Genomic DNA, 24,841 nt, shown 5'->3' with positions numbered 1-24,841 from the left:
TGAAATAAATATATTTACAAAATATACAGGGAGAGCCAGAGGCAGCTGCAGCCAAGATGGAAGAACAGCAGCAACAACACCAGCACGGTTGCTTTCATCGTCTTCGTCGTCTATGATGCTCTTTCGTTGCCGATGTCGTGTAACATATAACCCCCCGCTGCTGGCAGCGCCGTCTCGGCGCCTAAAGGAGAGTAGGATCATATGCGGATATGTACGGTTTGAGGCGGGTCACGTGGACGACGTCAGTAGCGGGTGCGGACGACGATGACTGACTGTGCAACCGAGCAATCACGTATGTGACATCGGTAAGCCGGCGTAAAACCTTGTAAGGCCCCGAGTAGCGAGACAGGAGCTTCGAAGAGAGGCCAACGTGGCGGCATGGTGTCCAGAGGAGGACCAAGGAACCTGAAGAGTAAGAAACTACTCTGTGATGGCTATCGTAGCGGGCCTTCTGAGAGAGCTGCGAGCCAAGAAGACGTTGCCGTGCGATTTGGCGGGCCACTTGAGCCCGAGCAGTGGCATCCCGGGCGTACTCTGTAACCGTTTGCGTAGTTGATGGGAGAATAGTCTCGAAGGGTAACGCTGGATGGCGGCCGAACAATAAATAGAAGGGGGAAAAGCCAGCGGTGTCGTGGCGTGACGAATTGTACGCGAATGTCACATAAGGCAAAGTACTATCCCAATCAAGGTGATCTTTGGAAACGTACATGGAGAGCATTGTTGTCAATGTTCGATTTAGGCGCTCGGTAAGACCATTTGTTTGTGGGTGATAGGCTGTAGTGAGCTTGTGACGCGTCGAACACGAGCGAAGGATGTTACTTACTACTTTTGAAAGAAATGAGCGACCACGATCAGTCAGCAGCTGTCGAGGAGCGCCATGGTGAAGAATTACGTCATGAAGCAAGAAGTCCGCGACGTCAGTGGCACAGCTTGTCGGTAGCGCTCGAGTGATAGCGTATCTTGTGGCGTAATCAGTGGCTACGGCTATCCACTTGTTTCCAGTGAGAGAAGTAGGAAATGGTTCAACGAGATCAAGACCGACGCGGTAAAAGGGAACGGTGGGTATGTCTATTGGTTGGAGCGGACCAGCTGGTGGCAAGGTTGAATGTTTGGAGCGCTGGCAGGACTCACATGCAGCAACGTATCGGCGCACAGAACGGTAAAGGCCTGGCCAGAAGAATCTACGCCGCACGCGATCGTACGTGCGCGTGACCCCGAGATGTCCCGCGGTTGGGGCGTCGTGAAGCTGTTCAAGTACAGCGGAACGGAGTGTTGCAGGAACTACGAGTAGTAGCTCTGGTCCTTCGGCGCTGGTGTTGCGTCGGTAAAGAATGCCTTCGCGTAGAACGAACAAGTGTAGCGACGGGTCTACGTGGGGCAAGCGTAGACTCAGCATGGTAGACCGCAAGTGGACATCGCTGAGCTGTTCCTTGCGTATGTCGGTGAAAGCCGACATGGCGAAGACACAAGGGTCAGAATCATGTGCTGAAAGGTCAGGTGGGTCTACGGGGTGACGGGATAGACAGTCGGCATCCTGGTGCATTAGGCCAGATTTGTATGCTACGTCGAAGCTGTATTCTTGTAGTTTCAAGGCCCAACGGCCAAGTGGTCCTGTTGGATCTTTAAGGGACGACAGCCATCACAAGGCATGGTAATCTGTAATTACCGAAAAGGTGCGGCCAAACAAGTATGGTCGAAATTTTTGGACTGCCCAGACTAGTGCGAGGCACTCACGCTCTGTAATGGAAAACTTACTCTCCGAAGGAGAAAGGAGGCGACTGGCGTAAGCAATGACGCGATCTTGACCTCGTTGCCGCTGGGCGAGAACAGCACCAATTCCATGTCCGCTGGCATCGGTACGAACTTCAGTATGGGATGACGGGTAAAATGGGCCAAATGGGTGGGGAAGTAAGTAATGTTGTAAGGGTGCTGAAGGCAGTTGCTTGGTCAGTACCCGAATAAAAAGGCATGTCCTTCTTCAGTAGCTCCGTAAGTGGTCGGACAATGTCAGCAAAATTCTTCACGAAACGTCGAAAGTAAGAAGAAAGGGCAATAAAACTCCGTACATCTTTTGCGGAACGTGGTATGGGAAAATCTTTGACAACTTGAATTTTGTCAGGATCAGGTTGCACGCCTCGAGCACTGACAAGGTGGCCCAGCACAGTGATTTCCCGACGGCCAAAGCGACATTCGGAAGAGTTGAGCTGAAGTCCTGCTCTCCGGAAAACCTCAAGAACAGCCGTTAGGCGGCTAAGGTGGCTTTCGAATGTAGGTGAAAATACGATGACGTCATCGAGATAGCAGAGGCACGTGGTCCATTTGTATCCTCGCAGGAGAGAGTCCATCATTCTTTCAAATGTAGCTGGCGCATTACACAATCTGAATGGCATAACCTTGAACTGGAAAAGTACATCCGGTGTGATGAATGCGGTTTTCTCACGGTCTCGATGATCGACAGAAATCTGCCAGTATCCTGATCGCAAGTCGATAGATGAAAAGTAGGCAGACCCATGTAGGCAGTCGAGAGCATCGTCAATCCGCGGCAGTGGATACACGTCCTTACGTGTTACTTGTTTAAGTGACGGTAGTCTACGCAGAAGCGCCAGCTGCCATCCTTCTTCTTGACTAGCACGACCGGCGATGCGCATGGACTGCAGGAAGGTTCGATGACGTCTTTTGTGAGCATTTTTTCAACTTCGTGCTGGATAACTTGTCGCTCAGCATTAGACACGCGATAAGGACGTCGTCGGATGGGGCAGGCGTCTCCAGTGTTAATTCTATGAGTTACAAAAGATGTCTGACGCAAAGGGCAGTCATCAAAATCAAAGATGTCGTGGTAGGATTTCAGCAGGTGCCGTATGTCAGCTGTCTGTGCTGGAAGAAGGTCCGGAGCGATCATCTTGTCGATGGTGTCATCTGCTGCGCTCTTCGAGGAAAAACGCAGCAGAGGACGAACAAGATTCGGGAATGTCGAAATGGCAGCATCTATAGAAAAAACTTTTGCCAAAGTCATACCATCTGGGATAACTTGAGCGCACCAGCTGAAGTTTAGGATCGGAAGAGATGCTGTATTTCCCGTGACTGTCAAAAGTGTGTGAGGCACAGCAACATTTTTGGCCAGCAGAACGTCAGCAATAGGTGTCAACATGTAGTCACCATCGGGAACAGGAGGGACAGATCTCAGGTTCACGTAAGTAACGGCTTGAGGTGCTAGGCGAACGTGATCTGCAGAACGCAGATGGGGTTGAGCTGGTATTGGGTCGTCATGGTAACACGGTAAATCAAGTTGAAGCATGCCGGTTCCACAATCAATAAGGGCAGAGTGGGCGAATAAAACGTCCATGCCGAGGATAAGTTCATGGGAACATTTCTCGAGCACAGCAAATAGCACTGTCGTGGAGCGATCAGCCACACCTATACGCGCGGAGCACATTCCAAGCACGGGAAACGTGCCGCCGTCGGCGACCTGGATGAGTGGCACTGTGGGTGGCGTTAAAACTTTCCTAAGGCGGCAACGAAGTTCTGAATTCATCTCTGATATGTGAGCCCCTGTGGCCACCAGTGCAACAACGGGTGTGTCATCTACTTCAAAGTCAATATGGTGGCGTCGAGTCGGCAGCAAATGCCGAAATGGCAGCATCTATAGAAAAAACTTTTGCCAGTGCAACACCAGTGCAACAACGGGTGTGTCATCTACTTCAAAGTCAATAAGGTGGCGTCGAGTCGGCAGCATGGTCAGAGGATTTGGCGGGCAAGTGGTCGATGCAGCATCACCTCCGGGAGCTGCATCATTTAGTTTTCCCGCGGCGGGTGGTCAGTCGGAGACGTTGGTGGGCGAAATTGGGGCGACCGAGACGATGGACGACGGGATAGCGGTGAACGGGACTGGTGAGCATGCGGAGATGGATGGAGACGACGATATGGCGGCATTGAAGGAACGTCTTCACTGGTGGCCTGAGGTGACTCCCGGTAAGTTTGAAAGCGTCCATGATCCCTCTCTGGCGGATGTGGGTACCCATAGGATGCCTGATGCCAATACCACCTAGTGTTACAATGGCGGGCCACGTGTCCGATACGGTGGCAGTTGAAACAAATCAGGCGATCGTCAGCAGTCCTCCACTCGGCTGGATTGCGAGGGCGTGCCGGAAGGTTTTGGCTTTGGGCATACGAAACATGGGGTCGACGACGGTTTATCGGCTGAGAGGGAGCTGTAGTGCTCTCGGAGGCCAGTCCAGCATTGGAAAGCTCTTGTCGCACAATGGCATGTACCAGTGGCACCATCTGAGGGCTAGAGTCACAGGCATGGGAGCACGTGGACGCAGGAGACAGAGCTTCCAGTTCACGTCTGATGATCTTGGTCACGTGCTCTGCAGTTAATGGCGTCTGTAGCGCAGGCCTGTCTTCGCACGACCAGGTTGCTGCTGTGTTCGTTGTTGCTGCTGTGTTCGGTAGTCGAGTGAAATTATGGGCGATACGTCGACTTTTTGCGGCCTCAAAACGCTGGCACTTCTTGATGATGGCATCGACCCTGTTGCAGTCCTTGCATATGAGAAGGTTGAATGCATCATCTGCAATGTCTTTCAATATGTGAACTACTTTTTCGCTTTCTTCCATACCGTTGTCCGCTTTTTGACAAAGGGTAAGCACGTCCTGTATGTAAGTCACGTAGGACTCTGATGACGTTTGCGCACGAGATGCCAACTCCTTCTTGGCCGCTGCTTTTCTACCCACAGACTTGCCAAAAAGGGCGCGCATCTTGTCTTTGCACGCATCCCAGCTTCCGATTTCTTCTTCGTGGTTCTCGAACCACACTTTTGCTGTTCCTTTCAAGTAGAACAGGATATTGGCTAACATAAGAGTTTCATCCCAGCGGTAATTCTTACTTGTACGTTCGAAAAACGGCAACCATTCTTTGATGTCGACATCATCCGTGCCACAGAACGTGCCAGGATCTTTTAGCTGCGGAAGGACAGCAGTTGTTGTTGTAGTCGCCTCGGCGGGAGCCGGTCCCTGGTTTGCCATGGTGGAAAAATCCAAGCGTCGGCCACTGTGGAGCTCCGTTATATTGTGTTGTACCCAGCACCTCCACCAAATGTTACGGGGGTGAGAGAATGAATGAAATAAATATATTTACGAAATATACAGGGAGATTCACAGGCAGCTGCAGCCAAGATGGAAGAACAGCAGCAACAACACGAGCACGGTCGCTTTCATCGTCTTCGTCGTCTATGATGCTCTTTCGTTGCCGATGTCGTTAACAATATATTTTGAAAGACTTGCACGGGCAGGCGCCTTCTGTCCTTGCTGTGTTGGTGGTGAACCGGTCACGCATTTTGACGTTTGCGAGTTTGCATCTCATCGACGATAACAGTACTTTTCTTCGTCCAGTTTGATCCATTTCAATTTATTACATAATTGCTATGCTATACTTGAAGGGAGCAATTAGTTTATGTTTGTGTTATTATGTTTGTGTAACTTTTTGTGTTATTCGGGCAATTATTCGTTATTGTCTTTAACACGCTTGCCGTTGTCCTGTCGCTACCACTAACCTTATGTATGGGAGGATTGATATTAGGCCTGTATTCACAAATCAACCTCAGCCTTACCTATAGATTTTCTTATCGATTATAAGCATTTATTGCCCTTGACGGACGAAATAGGTGAGTAGCTATGAGCCAATCGTGTTATCCTTTACCCTCTTATCTTTCTCGTGCCCTTAGAACGCATGTAGAGAGTACAGAAACTTGAAGGAAACGTGAAGTAAGGCGTAGGTTTGTTGGTGAATGCGGGCCTTGGTCAGGCAGCGATCATCAGCTTTTAGTTCCGTCAACTTAGGCATTGTATGTCTAGTTTGAATAACGAAACTACGAGGGAGTAGTACGCAATCTGTTTACCACTGGGAGGCCCATGAAGGGCTGAAGCATGCTGCGGGTGCCAGTGTCTCTCACGGCCGGATATTTATTCTTTACTGCTTTGCTGCCACCGGTCTGTTTGTGCATCTTCAATTTGCAGGAAGATTTCAATGTAATGTGTTTCAAGTAGAAAACTTCAGCGTAGAGGCTCACGTTTGTGTCTCTGGTTCTGGGTAAAAAGTGTGAACACCTCTTTGAATTTTGTCGGGGATTCTGACACCGGTGTTAAGGTAAATACTTCAGGCGGTAACGACGAGCCTTTTATTGATTTGACACACGGTATGGACAACATTTTCTAATCACCAGAGAGTACTGGGTATAACTACAGCTGAACGTGCTCTACAGAGTCTGTACGCACTGGAATGAACCTTCCTGCAAACTTCTTCATGAGGGGCTGTTTGTTGGAAAAAATCGCAGAATATCCACGGAGTGAATGATGATGAGCGGGGAGAAGCGTCAGACCGTCCGTCCGTCCATGCGGCCGTTCATGCGTCCGTCCTTCCGTGCGATAGGCTATGCGTCGGTCCATCCACACGTCTGTGAGTCCATCCGTCCGTTCGTCTGTACATCCGCCCGTGCTTTCGTCCGTGCGTTCATCTGAGCGTCCGTGCAGCCGTCAGTGCCTTCGTTCCGTCCGTCCGTCTGTCTTTCTGTCTGTCTGTCCGTCTGTCCGTCCGTCTTTCCGTGCGTCCGTCCGTTCATATAGCGAATACTACAAGTACCACCATCTCGCATCTTTTCATTGCATATTCATCGTGCAGGTACCGCAATCCAGCGGCCTTTCCAAGGGCTAAATGAGAGGTGGCTACTAATTACTACGACTACTACTACTACTACTACTACTACTACTACTACTTTACTAATACTACGTCTACTACTACTACTACTATTACTACTACTACTACTACTATGACTACTACTACTACTACTACTACTACTACATACAAGGGTATGCGCGACCCACGGCTTAAGGAGCTTCGCCCCTAAAAAAGATAAACGAGGAAGAAGAAGATAAACTGCTCTGCCTTCGATTCACGCGCTTCAGGAAGGCAGCTGTTTATTGGAAATAAATTTCTTTACGCAACGGGAGGCTTGATTTCCCACACGTGATGCCGGATTTCAGCACCAATTGTAGGAAATCGAGCTTCCCGCCGCGTAGAAAAAAAATCACAGCCAATCCATGGAGTGGATGGTGATGAGTGGGGCGAAGCGCCCGTCCGCCTGTCCGTCTGTCTGCCTGTCTGTCTGTCCGTCCGTCCGTCCGTCCGTATGTTCGTCAGTCAACTATACTGAATCATCTACTATAGGATGGATGCTATGAGCGTCCCCTTTATAACGGGGTGGTGACAAGTATGCCACCAGGCTCGACAAAAAAAAAAAAACCTTTTTTCTTTTTTTATGTTGGCCTAATGCCTCTACTTCGATAAATTCTATCTTAATGGAAAAAAGGTAAATTTTCAGCTTAAGTTCTCTGCCATTTACGGCACACTGTCCATATTTTATTTTTCCAATATTTATTTTTGTCCTTTCTCTCTAATTTTCTGCCACCAATACTCTAACCGTCTCTTACTTATTTCAATCGCGGGTGTGTTCAGCTTTCCATTGTTGTCCCTAAAACCCAAGGCTTCCTGTAGGCTCGTGCCCAAACGTACACCTGGGTGGATATCTCCACATTTAATCAGAACATGCTCCGCCGTTTCCTTATCTTTCCCGCAGCATGTGCATTGTTCTTCTTCTTTACTGAATCTTGCTTTATAACTACGCGTTCTAAGGCAACCCGATCTCGCTTCAAACAGTAAAGCGCTTCCCCTTGAATTATCGTAAAATGCCTCCCTCCTTATTTCATTTTTGCCCTTTCGGTAGTTACTCAAAGCCGGTTTTTTCTCCATAGCTGCCATCCAGTAAATCCTCTCCGCCTCCCTGACTTTTCCCTTAACGCTCTTTGTTGACAAATGGCTTACAATACCAGCCGTATATTTACTAGTGAGTCTTCTAGTTCTTTTTCTCCACTGTGTGTCCACGCTCTTCCTATACAAATAACGGAACACCTTCTCTGCCCATCTACTCTCCTTCATATTTCTTAGCCTTTCTTCGAACCTTATTTTGCTCTGCGCTTCCCTCGCCTCAAAACCTGCCCACCCCATATCGCCCTTTACAGCCTCGTTTGTCGTCTTCCCGTGAGCACCCAACGCGAGGCGTCCCACAGTCCTTTGATTTACATCCATTCCCGATTGCACCTCTGCCCTCATGCACACCACTGAGTTCCCAAAAGTAAGCCCTGGAACCATTACACCCTTCCACAGACCTCGAAGCACCTCATACCTATTGTATCCCCACAACGCTCTGTGCTTCATTATTGCCGCATTCCTCTTTCCTTTTGCTGCCGAGGCTTTTTCCTGTACCTCCATGTATCTATCACTCTCATTTACCCATACTCCAAGGTACTTGTATTCACTTACCCTCGGTATTTCTTGGCCTTGTATGGACACCGTCTGATCACAGGGATCATTGAATACCATCAATCCACACTTCGTTACACTGAATCCTAGTCCAAGAGCTTCACCTTCCCTTCCGCATATATTCGCCAGCTGCTGTATATCATCTCGACTGTCCGCAAATAAGACGATATCGTCCGCATAAAATAAACCTGGAAGCTTCTGCTCAATCATCATGCCGCCCTGTTTGTGTGACAGATTAAAACCAATGTTGCTACCTTCTAGCGCTTTTTCCATGCTCACCATGTACAGCATGAATAACAGCGGGGACAAAGGACATCCCTGTCTCAGACCCCTGCTAACCTCAACGTTCTCTTTGCTACGCATTCCTTCCCACTCTATGCAAACTGTATTTTCTCGGTATATCTCCCTCAAAAGCTGTATACAGTCGTCGCCCATGCCCATTCCTGTCAATATATCCCACAAAATTTCCTGATTAACGTTGTCGTATGCCCCAGTGATGTCTAGAAAAGCCACGTACAAGGGCCTATTCTCTATTTTAGATATTTCTATACACTGAGTGAGAACAAACAGGTTATCGTCTAACCGCCTGTCGACTCGAAATCCGTTCTGAAGTTCTCCCAAAATATCGTTATGTTCGGCCCATGTTTCTATTTTCATTTTTACTGCTTGCATCGCCAACCTGTATAGTACCGATGTAATGGTTAGTGGTCTATACGAGCGAATCTTGTCCTTTTCTCCCTTGCCTTTATAGATTAAGTTCATTCTACTTTGTCGCCAACTGTCCGGTATTTGTCCGTCCTTTAAGCTATATGAAAACCACTATAACGCCATCTAGTGGTATTATTTCCAAGGGCATATATACACAAGGCAAACTAGAGATGAATTCTCAAAACTAACTAGAAGTGGCTACATACTACTACTACTACTACTACTACAACTACTACTACTACTACTACTACTGCTACTATCACTACTACTGCTACTATTACTACTACTACTACTACAGAGTAGGGAACGACCCACAACCTAGGGAGTTTCGCCCCAAAAATGCTTTTTCATATAATAATCCGAATCCTGACTCCGTGGATTGCTGCTGCCACGCGCGAATCGAAGTAGAACAGTTTCTTGTCTTCTTTCTCACTGATATTTTTTGAACACAGTATTCATTACACGCGCAGTAGGGACCGGTAGCAAGTGGTGGGAATTATGTGATCTTCGTGACGTATACCCGTTTATGACGGACCGTGACGAGGAGATTACACGCCGACAAGCCAAGACAATGAAGTGCTTCGCCCCTAAGAAGAATGAATAAAGCCGCGCACGCTTTCCTTGGCATGTTTGTTTGTTGAATTCGCTTGTTGTGCCTCACAAAGGAGCGTGCCCCTCAAAAATTCTCCCCTCATTTTACACATTTTTATATATTTTATGGCTGTATTGGTAGAAGAGCGTAGCTGTGGTTAGATTAAACTTGCTTTTCTTTATCATCCCCCCTATGGACCACTTGTGACGTCAAGGCGGGAACGTGGAGGACCTGGGCGACATCGATGGCGTCGACATGTGGCGTAGCCTCGTAACGGGCCTCGGCTCTCCGAGGTCCGAGGTTCTGCACAACATCGACCCCATATGGAACATGTCCGCCCTACGCGTCGGCCGCTACAAGTACCTCAACGGGACTTACGGCGATGGCCGCTACGACGGCTGGTACGAACCACTGCAAGAAAGAGGCTTCGAGTTTGGACTCTACGGGGTGGACAACACGTCGGGAGACAAATACGGCCTCCGCCACCTCCACGATGACGGAGACGCCACACCTATGACTGCTGCGGACTACTACAAGGCATGGCAGCAGGAACCTCCCAGCTATCGTGATTCCTCGTCGAGTGCGGCAAGAAGGTACGCGGCACTTGTTCTTGCGCGAGATAGGCTTACTTTCATTACGTGTTATTGGAAAATTAACGTGACGAAAAAAAATCAGTAAGAAGAATAAGGTTGCATAGATATTTTTAACATAATGGTATGACTTAACTTGACGTTTTTAGCACAGGATACAAGAGGGGAGGGGCAGGGGAGAGTGCACGTCTCCGGATCATATAAAGAGGACGTCAAGTATATTCCATACGTTTGCTCGGTAGGACCATCTGGGTAATTTTTTCAATATGTAGTTGACCGAGGAAGCTCACTGCTATTTTCTTGCTCAACCAGAGACAACGATTCGTCTTGTTCTTATTTAGGGACGGCATACTGCTCCGCCATAGTTGAGTACCAAGTACTCAAAATAGTTAAATTTTTTTTCTAAACACCTCTTGTGTGATGCCCACGGGGCTGCTTTGTGCTTTCCCATAGTAGAGTACCTATAGTACTCGAAATTGTTAACCACTTATTTCTAAACACACATTGTTACCTATATTACCGGGAAGCTGACGGCCAAAGTCAGGCCGCTGTGAGAAGCACTACCCCACTTCCTTCTCGTTTGTGCACTTATCGTGCAATTTCTTTTTATTCGGGTGAAAAAAGGGCAGACATTCTGCCACGAAACTTGCCCGCCCCATCCGCTGGATTGACCATGCTTGGCATGCCTATGTTCATCAGTTTTCTTCACTGCTTTTATTGAACTTCTCTTGTAAATTCCAAGCTGTAACTTTGTCTGCTGTCCGTAATCTTGCAATAAACATTCATATCTGAATTTTCTCAGTATAACGTGTGCCGGTGTCTTCGACAGTACTCTCCATCGCTCGGATGTGCAAATGCCGAGTGCTGAAGTGTACAAACTTAAAGTGAGGCGAACTCAGCGGGAACGTGTCCTCCATTTCAGTGAAACTACCGTGCACTTCTACGGCCCAAAGTGTTGATGATGAGTGCCTAGAAAAATTAACGATAAAAGTGAACGCGACGCCCGTAAAATTTCAGTAGTATCGTGGAATAAACACACGCGAAATTCACGCTTGGTATGTAGCTACACTTAGGCATGTGGCTACACTTCCGCAGCGTCGGCTACTGAAATCCGAGATGAGTGAGTAGCGTAAATTGCTAGCGAAGAACTGCACAAATGCAATCAAACCTCATCAGCTTTCATAAACTACCCACTTTGTTCTACCTAAACATTGTAGTCAGCAAAGTAAAATCGATATTGCCAGCATGAAATAGAGGACAGGAGGCATATCACTTGGAATGACGTATTCTGTCTGCATTTCTCTCTCTCTTCCTCTCTCTCTCTCTCTCTCTGTGTGTGTGTGTGTGTGTTACGATGTTAGAATCAGGAAAAAGTGAAGAACAAAGCGACGACTCCGTCACAAAGGTCATTATAATTATGTTCTGGCTGTAATGATTTGAAGCGTTTTGTTTGTGCATGATCCCATATTTTAGAGCATTGCTTCGAAGTGCCTTCTTGTCTAGTCAACTTTCTCAGTCTCAAATGGTTCTCTATTCGAGTTTAAGTTTGGTGCTTTCAGTCTACGCAATGGGAAGCGTACAGTGCTTGCGAGCATTTTTCTCCCATTAGCAACAACATCCTGGATCGGACGTGTGCGGTGGCCCGGACAATTCTGTCCATCGGCCGCGCCTTGCCGAAGCACAGTCCCTGGGAAGTGATGACGGAGTGCGGTCAGCCCAGGAAGAGTGAATGCAAGCCGCTCGAAAAGCCTTGCCTCTTCGACATCGAGCGAGACCCCTGCGAGATCGACAACATAGCCGATGATTACCCGCACGTGAGTAATTGGTTTAAACGCGATAGCGTGAAAAAGCTCGTTTCGAAGAAATTCGAAAGTTGTTGGCTTCGGCGTCGGGCTTTGATGGCGCGGAAAAAGCAACATTTCTCATAAATGCGAAGTCGAGGTAGATGCAAATAGGATGTGATATTGGAAGTTTCCGTACTTTGGCTTTTGTCGCAGCGAGCTCTAGGTCCCCACCGCAAGGAGGCTTGTGATTGGCAAGGCGAAACAAACGTCTCCCGATTGCACTATCGCTACTCCATGTTGTCCCAGTTTCCGAGAAATGCGGGTGCGCTGTTTGGTCGCACCGTATTTTGAAGGCATTGCTACGCTGTGGCGCAACTTTTTTTTTTGTACACAAGAAAAAGAAATTGTCGTAACACGAACAAGGAAGTTCAGAAGGAGGTTATTCGCTGTCGGTATTTCCATTTTATGAGATTTTTCTGGACATACTTATCGTAAGCTGATCGCTTTCGCTTGTAACATGCCGAACATTGCGCATGGCGTACACACACAGCTTCTAACAGTTTTCAGGCTAAACGTGATTTTTTAAGTGGGTGTATTAGGTAGGCTTCGAAATTGACACACTATATATATAAGACATATGTTGTATAAAAAAGATGTTTCGAATGTTTACACATATACTGAAATGTACGTTTAGTACATAGGACGACACAACTAAATATCTGTAGATTGAGTATACTTGCAGAACTTCAGCGAACATCAAATCTAGACGCATCTTAGAAGTTCATTGATGACAGCATATTAGCATGGTATGCTGTGTTTGTATATTGTAAAATATATTGGTCTGTACTTCAAAACAGTTCAATTCATTATCGTTGTTAACCGTCAATCGGCTCACAATTAATGAGCCTAGCTGGCGTGTAAACTAAAAAAAATTAGATTCTTGTGTTCGCACGAAAAGGTACGCAATTCGGTTAAGCGGTAGTAGTAAGTACTCATCTATTGCTTTAAGCACATAAATTTATCGTGTCCATACGCCACACGTTTTTCACTTGTTTCAAGACACCAAAAACACAACAAGTAAGAAAACATTTCACAACGTTTTAAGTAACGACGATGGTTATAGCGCGAGAACAGAACGATGACGCAGAGACAAGAAGGACACGCGTCGTTCTGTTCTCGCGCTTTAACTATCGTCTTGTTATACCAACTAGCCCAACCTACCACACTTCTAAGTCTTGAGTAACTTTGATTACCCATCATGCCCTATGACCTGTTTGTTCTTTTTTTGTCAGGTATTACGAAGCTTGGAAAACCGGCTGCAACAGCACAAGAAAACAATGGTCCCACCGCTGAACAAGCCACCTACGAGGAGATCGGATCCGAGATATTTCGATTTCACCTGGGCACCTTATATGGACACTGTGTGATTAACTTTTCTGGTTTCTATGGACTGTTGCTTCGTGTGAATCATTTTGCTCAGTAAACCAAATTATCCCTCGATGGGTTTGTCTGTCTCATGGAGGCTTGACTATAAGTTCTGTGCGTCGTCCTCAAGGACTGCTTTTATATATTTTATGACATTCTAGAGACATTTTAATTATCCTCAGATAAAAGAAAAGGGAGCAAAGAAACCGGCGCATTCCCTAGGGCCAGACGCACTCTGTAAGCACTGGCTTACTTCTTCACTTTCGGCTATGCCAATCTCTCGAATACACTCATAATGATGTCTTGATAACGACCAATGTAACACATAAATGTCTTCTGTGTAGGTATGATTTTTTCAGAAATAAAATTCTCTTAAACACATGTGAGGCCCACAGGATGGAGCATTGTGGGGTGCAGTTCCACGAAACGATCTAGAGCTGACACTTGGGACCATAAGCATCTCGAGATGCTTCTATGGTATTTCCTTCAAAGGGACTTCATAGAGAAATATGCTATATAAACATTGACCACTGGAGCCTTTTTGCGGCCCTGCAAGAAAGAGTCTGAGCAACCGCTACATGGCGTACCGATCCTCATATTTACTCCTTTGTTAAAAATATTTAATAGCTTCCACAGGAGGACAATAAAAATCCATGTTTGGCATCAATTTTTAGCAAAGAAGAAATTTTATTAATTTGTGCAAGTTTTCATATCTATTCTACATCATGTCCCGGGACTTCGCAAATCTCCGATAGTAAGTGATTCTTTTCTAACAGTAGTAACAATTAAGTCTTTAACAGCAGCCACTTTTTCACCTATTCAGAAAAGCTCCTCAGTTAGATTTGCCACAAGGCAACGCGGTGAACACACTGCTCAGGGCGATGCGTTTGAAACGAATTTGGGCTGCCTTGAAGGCTTTGGTTGTAGTTCAGCTCCAAGTGAAGGTGACAGAAAAAATACTCATGCGTCAACAGTAAATAAAATCACACTGTCTTAAAACAAAATTTTCTATCTTGCCGTAAGACAAGAACAATGTTCAATTTTTTCCTTTACAACTTTCATGCACCCGGTGGCGTCGCGATTGCGATGACCGAACGACATTTTGCAAAAACTGAAAACGCGTGTTGCGCTCAGGTAACGTTAAGCGTTTGAACGGAACAAGAATTGGAGCACAAAATCGGTCAGCCAAAAGCTATTAGAAGATAGAAGAAAGCACCACCAAATACGTCCACATGCATGCAGAACTGAATGACCCTTTATGAGGGGGTTATATCTACATCTCAATGTCTGTGAGTGATTTTAATTGAAAATAAAAGTGAGCCCCGTAACTGTCTCTTAGGAGGAAGACACCTCAGCAGTAGCTCCCGATGGGCGGGGGTAAAGGAGGGATTAAAAGAATAGGATTAAATGGTAAATACATAGAAAGAGGAAGGAGAGAGCGAGGCGCAGGGACAGCGAACGACAGAAAACGATGGAAGTAGAGAGGAGATAGGAAAGATGGACATGGTCACAGGAGTCCGAGGACGGGGCACCACTCAGCGAGAGCTCTTGTCGGCGGCAGGAGGTGGCGTATAGGCGAGTCAGTCGGCCAGAGCTGCGCTGTCGTTGGAGATCGCGGGTGCACAAGCGGTTGGCACGAAATGCAGAGAGCGAGTCCCATCTAAATCTCTGTCAAGGTCAGTGATCTAGTCGCAATAGTTTGAGCTGCGGGAGCACAAGGGTGGCAAGCGTGGCGTCACGTTCCATCGGAGCCTCGCACTTGCGGTATCACGTGCATAGGCGAATATAAGCCATCAATAGACGCTCGCCTGCCCCTCTTCGTGCCTATGCGCCATCTCCAGCGGCCGCCATAGAAACAATAGACGTTGTGAGGGGGGCCCACGACAACCTGTTCATAGCAGGTCATTTGTTCTGGCAGGCTAGTTGGTTCATAACTGAAAAACATTCCTACACTGCGCGAAAAGACGCAGACAAAAGTAAGATAGCATTCTGAACACCGCTGCCCTCGTTGTGTTCTGAATGTATTCTCACTTCTGAGGTTCGTCTTCTGGCGCAGTTTTTCTTCTAGCAGGTCTCTGCACTCTCTGCTCCCCCTCCTTGCACAGCAAGGACAGAAAGCATGGAACTCGAGCGGCTAAGCATCGGACTGCGAAATCTCAAGCGATGTACATGTTGTCTGCTGAAGGACCAACCCAAACGGAGGCCATATTGGTTGTGTGTGAATATGGAGCGAAAGGCGCATACTTTTGAGTCGTGATAACCAGGTTTAAAAGGAGGTAAATGTCCCCCAATCATTTTCTTTATTTTATTTTTTTCTTCTGAGTAACTGCTCTAGTCTGGGTACGGCGCGAGTTCGACGGAGACGGAAGGGACACTGCCGAGCGCTTCCGTTTTTCTTCTTCGCCGACCTGACGCTGTACCCACAAATGCTGCGTTACCAACTAGCCCACCTTTCCCTGCTATTGTGATTATTCTCTCTTTTTTTTTAACAATGCTCCCGCTGATGATTTTGATGAACTTAGGAACGCAAATTTGGGATCACATGTGCTGTCTCGGTAATCGAAAAGGACAAGGTTTGAGAGGCCCTTAAGGTCTTTGTGGCCTATACACCGCATCTTTTTTGTATTGAAGGGTTACGAAAGATGTCGTCTGAGAGTTTATAGTCTAGGAAAAGCAGTCGGTCGCGAACGTAGGTCAGAACAAAACATGCCGTTTCATTACCAGCACAGATGCCCTTTCTATGTGTTTAGAAGAAATTTATTGTCACAAACGTCAATAACACTTAACAGAGCATTTTCTTCTTAGTCATACAGTAACGATGATGACAAAACAGATGTTTACAGAAACATGAATATGAGATGACGTTGAAAGAACATGTACATTCGATGGTTCACACAAACAGAACCACAAAAAATATTAAACAAAATATAGAGATATTGCTAACGCAAAACGTTCCTAAGGACTATCATCATGCCATACCAACTAGCCCAAGCTGCCACACTTCTAAGTTCCTAAGAAGTCTTGACGGTACTACGTCATATTCTGAAGCATTCTCAACTGAGAACGTTTAGCACATCCCGGATTTTTACGGTGAGCAATTAAGCTCTATTGGCTCTGAAACTACTTTTTTTCTGTTTTGCTCAGCAAGTGGCTGCTTTCCAGAAGACATCAAGTTCCTTTATTTGAAGCTCGAGAAAATTAGGTCCTATTTGCGTGGTATCTCAGTCAGCGGCTGAAAAAGAAGTGATAAAAATAAGACGAGAAATGCGCTATCATGACATTTTTACCCGGGCTGTCTATGAAAGGGATCGGAGCGCTTTGTCCAACAGCCAGCATGCCAGCTGGTCCCAACGTGTGGATCATCCCCAGCCGGAGTACTAAACTTTCATCAAATTTAGCAGCAAACTGCCCATGCGCTACGTCTACAAGAATGCTTCTTTATCGTTATTCGAGAGTGTTGCTTGTTGGGAAAGTTGGTACATAATTAAACTCAAAGAAAGCCAATAAAAATCTGAGCTCCGCCATGGTGGTCTAGTGGCTAAGGTACTCGGCTGCTGACTCGCAGGTTGCGGGACCGAACCGCGACTGCGGCGGCTTCATTATTGACGGAGGCGGAAATGCTGTAGGCCCATGGGTGCACGCTAAAGAACCCCAGGTGGTCAAAATTTCCGGAGCCCATCACTCTGGCGTCTCTCATAATCACACAGTAATTTTTGGGCGTTAAACTCCACATAGCCATCAATGAATCAATAATTTATTCAATCAATCAGTCAGTCCAACCAAATTCCAGAAAAAAAAGAAACTGAAACAGCAGGAGAGCCACCTCTGCGATCACTGTCTCTGCTGCTGTCCCTCGTTTTCTTCTCTTTTTGCTTTGTCGACGTATTAATGACATTCTTCGAGTTCTCGATCTTCGTCGCAGTCACAGGCCGATTTTCTGCAGCTATAGGCCTTCGTGCGGTGATTATTCAGCATCCTGCTCGTGGCAATTAACGGCAGCGTCAAACAACGAAGCAGCCTGTATTTCTGGGCAAAAGATGCACACAGGCGCACGCCACTCTGCGGCTGGAATTTTCTGGGCGACTGACGCTCTCTTCACTCTGTATTTGACGTGCCAATAAGTCGTCAGTCATCTGCATTCAACACCAGAGCTGCGACACTGTTGCTCGACAGAGGTGACGCCAGTGGCGTTAACTGGAAACTCGCGTCTATAGATTAAGTGGCCCGAGCAGTCTGTATTCTGGCACCCGACCGAGAGGACTGTTTTTTACTGGGGCATCAGGGCGCTTGTTTCTTCATTGCGCCATCATGTGTGAAGATGCGACCTGATTGCTGGTTGTTGTTTAATCGCTGTCGCAAACGTGGGCATGGCTGCGAAACTGGTGAGTTGAAATATTTTTTTTTCCAGTTACCAGTTACCTCGCGCCGTTGGTGGACCAAATAATGCTGCTTCACCCGTTCACTCATGTCAGTATGGTGCTAACGTTCCCTCGTGTGGCAGCTGCAGCTGTGATTGCTCTATTTTTGCCGATAATGTGGATTGTTGGGCTACTTTGTGAAAAAGTATGACACGAACTGCTAACAGAATGTTTCGGTGGTCGTTCTCAAGCCTACTCTATTTCATCGCCTTTCAAAAGGAAGTGCTCAAGCAAGCTTGTTTGGACATTCACGTAAGATATGGAGACCTGCAATTCTAAAAGTAAGGTCAATGATCTTACGCCAAGTCTGAAGACTACAGGCTGGTAACGTGTTTAGATTTTTGCTCCAGAAACGCGTAACATTGCACTGCAATATTCATCTTCGTGCGGTAGCCTTCTACATCCGTGTTCGTTATTTTATTTGCCCGTTTTCGCCTTCATTCGCGTGCAAAGAAGCGCAACTGTCGTTTTTGACGACGCAACGGACAGTCTCCCACTAAAGTTTACGGACCACGTGATCGTGTGGCCGAGAGCCTTTTCGTGACATTTCCGCTACGTTCGCGGTGATCGGAAGGAGCGCATCCCTCGAGACACAACCCGACGTCAATCGATGGCCTTATTTTTTTCCGCGTTGTTTGCCGATTGCATTTCACGCTTTTCAATTTCGACGCGAAGCGCTTTATGGCAGCCGCAGCTGCTTTCTTCTCTCTTGGGAGCAGTCCACAGGCGTGAATGTTATCAACCGCAAATGGTTCTCTCAAATAACATTCATTCGACGTCACGCCATTGGAGGCATGCTGCACTATCTTTGATTATTTATTTATTATTTATTTATAATACCCTCAGGGCCAAATGGCATTACAGAGGGGAGTGGATTACATTGAATAACACATGGTACATGGTGGGGAGGAAAAAATACAGCGTTAGTACGAATATAAGCAAAAGTCAGCGTACAGACAAAAATACATTAAATAGGTCCTGCGTACACAATGTTAGCTACGGTATCACGAAAAAGATGGTTGTCATTAATAGCAACAATTTCAGGGGGAAGGTGGTTCCACTCGTGAGAAGAACGAGGCAGGAACGACTGCGCAGCTGTGTTAGTACAATAGGTGATAATTCCAACCTTGTGACGGTGATCGACACGGTTGGAAAAAATACTGGGGTTGCAAAATAAGTTCGTCGCGCAAGATGGGGTGGTGATACAATTTATGAAAAGTTGATAGGCGGGAAACTTTTTTTTCAAAGTGACAGAGTAGGCAGGGACAGATTATTTTTCATTGCAGATATACTAGCAGTGCGATTGTAGTTCGATAATATGAAGCGTGTGGAATTATTCTGAACTAGCTCAAGCGATCTAATTAAATTAATGTGGCTGGGATCCCAAATCGAAGAAGCATATTCTAGTTTAGGTCGTATTAATGTTTTGTACAGGGCTAATTTCAATGAAGATGGAGCTTTGGAAAAGTTACGGCGTAGGTGCCCAAGCGTACGGTTAGCTATGTTGATTATTCGTTCGACGTGCTTTGCCCAAGAGAGATTGGATGTTATGTGGACGCCTAAGTACTTGTACGAGTTAGTAGATTCAAGAGGTATGTCGTTTAAGTAGTAAGTAAATTGACTGCAAACACTGCGGGACACGCGCATGACTTTACATTTGTTTATGTTCAATTCCATTAACCATGTACGGCACCAGTTATCAACAGTGTTAAGGTCTGACTGAAGAGTACACGAATCAAATATGTTATTTACCTCTCTAAAAATAACGCAATCATCAGCAAATAAATGAATTCTGGATTTAATGTGGCAGGGGAGGTCATTAATATAAATTAGAAATAAGAGAAGCCCAATGACCGATCCCTGAGGAACGCCGGAGTGTACTTCAGTAAAACAAGAATAATACCCGTTAGCGTAAACAAATTGTGAGCGATTTGTGAGAAAACATTCAATCCATTTGAACACGTTATGATCAAGTTTCAGTTGGCTTAGTTTGTGAAGTAAAAGTTTATGACATACCTTATCAAATGCTTGGAAAAATCCAAAAAGATGCAATCAGCTTGTGATGAGTTGTCCAAAATGCGGTGTAATCTGTTAGTAAATGATAGCAATTGTGTATCACAGGAGTATGATTTACGAAAGCCGTGCTGAGATGACGTGAAGAAGGAATTACTTTCAAGAAAATTTACAAGGTTTGTGAATAAGATGTGCTCTAATAGCTTACAGCACGTACTGGTAAGGGAAATGGGACGATAATTGGCAGGGGAACTTTTACTACCAGATTTATGAATAGGAACTACTTTCCCGATTTTCCATTCAGATGCGAGAGTAGAAGTGTCGAGTGATTGTTGGAATATCTTGGCTAATATGATGGAACTAATTTCTACAGTATTTCTTAAAAATTTACTATTAATCGAATCATAACCAGGGAAAGAATGGTTGCTTAATTTGTTGATAAGGGAAGCGATACCAGAAATGTCTACTAAAATTGGTGGCATGGGGAGGTGATTGTAGCAAAAGGTGGAAGGAAGTGGAACATCAGATGTTTTTGTAAACTGGGCAGCAAATGTGTTGTTGAGGGCTGTTGCACACTGATTGATGGCAACTGTGTCACCAGTTTAGTCTTGCAATAAGATGAAGTTATCTTTTGGGGGATTGATAACGCGCCAAAACTTTTTTACATTTGTTTTTAACATTGACGGCAATACATTAGAGACGAAGTTATCTTTAGCTTGTTTGAGTGCTTTGACGTAAATACTAGATGCGGTATTATAAGCGGCCCATCGTTCGTTAGTTCGCGAGCGCTTAGCTGAACGATAAAGGCGTTTTTTCTTGTTAGACAGGCGTTTGATAGTGGTATTATACCATGGTGATTGTGAGTGACTAGCAATAGTGTAGGTTGGTATGTGCTTTACAGTGAGGCGATGAACTTCGGCAGCAAACATATCCCAGTTAGACTGAACGGAACGGTTGTTAAAACCGTTCAGAAAGACGTCAGTAAATTCAGATAATTCACGATTGATAGCATCGAAGTTAGCTTTTTTGTAATCGCAAATAGTTTTTTTCATTCTGGTGCTTTTAGGAGGGGTAGCGTGTAAGTCAAAGGTGAGCAATGAGTGGTCACTAATACCTGGTAAATAGGTAATAGTTGAAGCATAGTCTGGATGGGTGGTTAAATCAAATCAAGAGTGTTTGTCGTAGTAAATGAGACTCGGGTGGGTTCGGTAACTAACTGTGACAAAGAGAAGACAGAACAAAAATCTAGGAAATCTTTAGAAAGCGCTGAAGAGGGTGATAAAACCGGAGGGGAGGTATGCCATTTGATATTTGGGAAGATAAAATCACCAAGAAAGAACAATGAATACGATGGAAATCGACTGATAATAACATTGACATAATCATGCAATTCGTTAACGAACGTAGAGGACGAAGATAGTGAACGGTAGCACACACCTATGATTACTTTGAGATGACCGAGCGTTAATACCGAGAAAACTATTTCTAGGTTACTGTTCACATGAATGGGAGATGAAGGAATGTCTCGCGAAACAGCTAGCAACACTCCGCCACCTCGGCGCTCCGTTCTGTCACATCGATAGACTGTGAAATGTGACGCATTTACGAAAATTTCCGAATCACGCACGTGTTCAGGAAGCCAAGTTTCAGTTAATGCGATTATGTGGGCAGAACATGAGTCTATTGCTCTTGATAACAAGTTGTGTTTGTGTAGAATGCTTCTTATGTTAGTAAAAAGTACAGAAACATGAGGCGTAGTCTGTCGGCCACTGCCCCTTGCGTTTACCTACGGTGACGTTCGTAGCAAAGTGTCATTAGTAGGACCAGAGGTTCGGCTACTTGATGGAAGTTGGTCGATGCTATCGCTAGCTGCATTATAAATGTAGATTTTGCGGTTGAGTTGCAGTTTAGTGTAGCGCAGTTGAAAATCGGGGGATCCGGGGTAGTTTTTGTCAAATTCAATTAACTTTTTACGAGCAATTCGAGTGCAGGGTGAATAATCTTCGGATACAGATATGCCACTATCTTTGAAATGTATTCGCTTCGAGAGAATAAGCTCTTTTGTTTTGAAACTGGCAAGTTTTGCTATGACAGGGCGACACTTGTTTGGGGAGTACGTACCGAGACGGTGGGCCCGTTCGATGGTGTTACTGGGGAGGGACATATCTGCATCGGCTAGCAAGGTATTTAGCTTCGACTCAGTTTCTTTCCAGGGTTCTTTGGCGTCAGGGATACCGTGAAATATTAAGTTCTTACGGCGAGACCGGTCTTCTAGTTCGTTTAGACGCAACTGCAAAAGATTATTTTCAGTGGTTAGTTCTTCTATAGATTTCTCGGCGGTAGATAGTCGATCACTAAAGGTATCGAGATCCTTTAACTTGCTTTCAATTTGATCTAATCGGCTTTGTATATTTGTCATTGTTGTTTCGATTCCTTTTTGGCCGGTCCTAATCGTTATTACTTCTGTTACTAATTCTGCTTGACTCTTCGAACTTTGAGATGAGCGTAAATAAATGTCTTTGAGCAGTTGAAACACAAGTTTCATTTGTTCAGCGGGGTTATCAGGCAATGACTCAACTTCTAATAATGATTCAGAGCGAGTAGTAGGCCCGGGGTTCTCTTCTACGTCACCTGAACACAGCAGTAATGAGGCCATAGAAAAACACTCAATCACTTATTCTATCATAGTAGAAGTTTGATGGTCATAGCACACAAAAGAGCCCTCCGTGACAGCTGTAACCTGACCATGGGCAGTACGACAATAAAAAAAATTGAAATGCCAGTGAATAAAAATGATTCGTTTTCAGCCAAGCGTCTGGTCGACGGTAACGCCGACATCTGACCAAGAAGGATTTAAGAAATGGCTGGAGTGGAAATCACTGCGCAGAAGTGAAGCCGTTCCTCTGGCAAGATGGTGGCTGTGGCGGCCATCTTACTAGGGGCATGATAAGTTATCACCGTTCAGCCATTTGTTTAGAAAAAAATGGTTAACGATTTAGAGTACTCGGATACTCTACTATGGGAGAGCTGAAATCCGTCCCTGAACGAGGCTTGTGACTGCCTATACAGCTCCATTTAAAACGTTCAGCCATTTGTGTTTAGAAAAAAGTGGTTGATGATTTAAAGTACTAGGTACTCTACTATGGGAGAGCCTATAGAGCCGTCCCTGGGTACAAGCAGCAGCAACGCAGTACAAAAGCCTCTAAGGCTCTTGTACTGATCACAAAGAGCAAAGATTCATTTAAAACGAAGCATTTCCCTCGCAGGCCCAACGAGTTTGATGTGAGAACTTTTTCGGACCACATAGTGCTGCAACTGCGTCTTAGTGTTATGAGTTTTCCTTCGTGAGCCTCTAATTGGAGGCAAAGTTCTTTGAATATTCAGTCATCCATGCTAGTTTCTGTGTGTTATTTCGTCGTTTGTATCTTATAAAAGATACAACCATCTTTTAATAGAGAACTAACATAGCATTTACGCAACATATCAAAGTTACTTGATCTTTAAGTGGGCACTATCGGAAAAAGAGCATGTTCCGTCATCTTGACAGTGGCAAAAGATGGCTTCAATTCTTCTGGCAAGGCATTGCTGGAGCTTCCACTCCAGCAATTTTCCTTTAATCCTCCTTGCATCGTACACGGACCGGCAGTTCGAAACACACTCGTGGTGTGCGCATGCTTTTGGAGTTAATTATATCACACACTTATTAGTTTGTGTAATAGACCTTGTTTATGATGCATGTGCCAGGTTTCAAGGCACGCCTTTTCTTCATGCTTTGGATGCTTTTGTGTGCTTTACATCCTTTAGATATACACAGACCAAACGCTGACTGATGCAAGGCGTGGTAATTTTTGTAAGCATGCACGGCAAGAAATTTTATTATCGACTCGTAAATATATCGTGCACATCTGAGGCGTGTGCATGTTCGTATCACTTAACAATTATTGCTGTTTGCACGTATAACGTCTCGATCCGATCCCCAAAACCGAAAGAAAGAAAAAGTAAAAGCATACCAAGGGGTGGGGGTAGGGGGAGGAATTTAGATTTGCAACGAGTAGACGCAAAAAGTGTACAGATTCCCCTGCTTTTGTCACCATAGGGAACACAAAACTGCCCACCATCATCACTTGGTTGTGCATGGCCTTGCCTTGCAATTCATTGGACGTATATTGGGTTTCTGGGCAGGGCGATAGCTTTGGGATAAGAGCGAACTGAAAAAATTATGTCAAAATTCAATTGTGGCGCTGTTCACATGCCCAAAGTGGTGAAAATATCCCGTGTGCCGCAAAAGAGCTTTCCTCGGAATAACATCACGCGTTTCGGCGGAAACGTGTAAGTCGAGGAATCACTAATCGTTACCGCGATATAGCGTTGAAGAGCTCGTTTCGCAGAAACAACTACGTCGGCGGTGGCATTGTTGGTTGTGAGCGAAAAATTGTCATCTCGTGCGTGATCGATAAATCGAGATGAATGAAAAACTTTATTGTTTTAGGAAAAACTTTGTTGATAAATTGAGAAAAATGAAAAATAAAATAAACACCAAATTCCGGTTTTCAGAGGGGATCGAACCCAGGTGTTTTTGGTGGCAAGTGCGTGTTTTACCACACAACCACGCGTCTGCTTAGAATAGTTCACGTCACAAATGAGTGGCGTATTGTAATCTTGCCAATCCATGTTCGTCAATGTTGTTCCACAGTTGCGAAACAAAAACCGGCTTTGCGCGTCACCTAGACAAGAGAGCATATTAGCTTTGAACTTCCAATGATCGGCGTTATATGCTGGTTCGATGGTACTACGTTCGAAACATAAACGTGAATGGCTTTGTTTTCACGTGACAAATGTGCAAAATTAGAAAATACATACGAACCACGAGAGTGCGTGATGAACGTTTTTCTTTGACATCTGATCCTGGGAATTTTTTCGACGTCCGTTCCGTCACCAAA

General features: G+C 45.5%; 2 protein-coding genes across 3 annotated transcripts in view; both read left to right on the top strand.

Annotated features, from left to right (window-relative positions):
- LOC119164532 (arylsulfatase B-like) overlaps positions 1-13,545 on the top strand; it is a 31,003-nt gene extending 17,458 nt beyond the window's left edge. For both annotated transcript variants that reach the window (XM_075872009.1, XM_075872008.1), the window contains 3 exons: positions 9,886-10,264; positions 11,871-12,075; positions 13,338-13,545. In XM_075872009.1, the coding sequence (XP_075728124.1) occupies positions 9,886-10,264; positions 11,871-12,075; positions 13,338-13,472 (719 nt within the window). In that variant the 3' untranslated portion in view covers positions 13,473-13,545. The remainder of the gene's footprint in view (positions 1-9,885; positions 10,265-11,870; positions 12,076-13,337) is intronic.
- A 4,172-nt stretch (positions 13,546-17,717) lies between these two features.
- Positions 17,718-24,841, top strand: part of LOC142768267 (venom metalloproteinase BumaMPs1-like) — a 322,813-nt gene continuing 315,689 nt past the window's right edge. Inside the window, exon 1 of the mRNA XM_075870222.1 lies at positions 17,718-17,852. Within this exon, the coding sequence (XP_075726337.1) occupies positions 17,838-17,852 (15 nt within the window). The 5' untranslated portion in view covers positions 17,718-17,837. The remainder of the gene's footprint in view (positions 17,853-24,841) is intronic.

The sequence above is a fragment of the Rhipicephalus microplus genome, chromosome 8 (genome assembly GCF_043290135.1).
Source record: "Rhipicephalus microplus isolate Deutch F79 chromosome 8, USDA_Rmic, whole genome shotgun sequence".
Taxonomy (NCBI): domain Eukaryota; kingdom Metazoa; phylum Arthropoda; class Arachnida; order Ixodida; family Ixodidae; genus Rhipicephalus; species Rhipicephalus microplus.
Note: the sequence above shows the minus strand (reverse complement) of the source record. Positions and strands in the feature narration are given on the sequence as shown.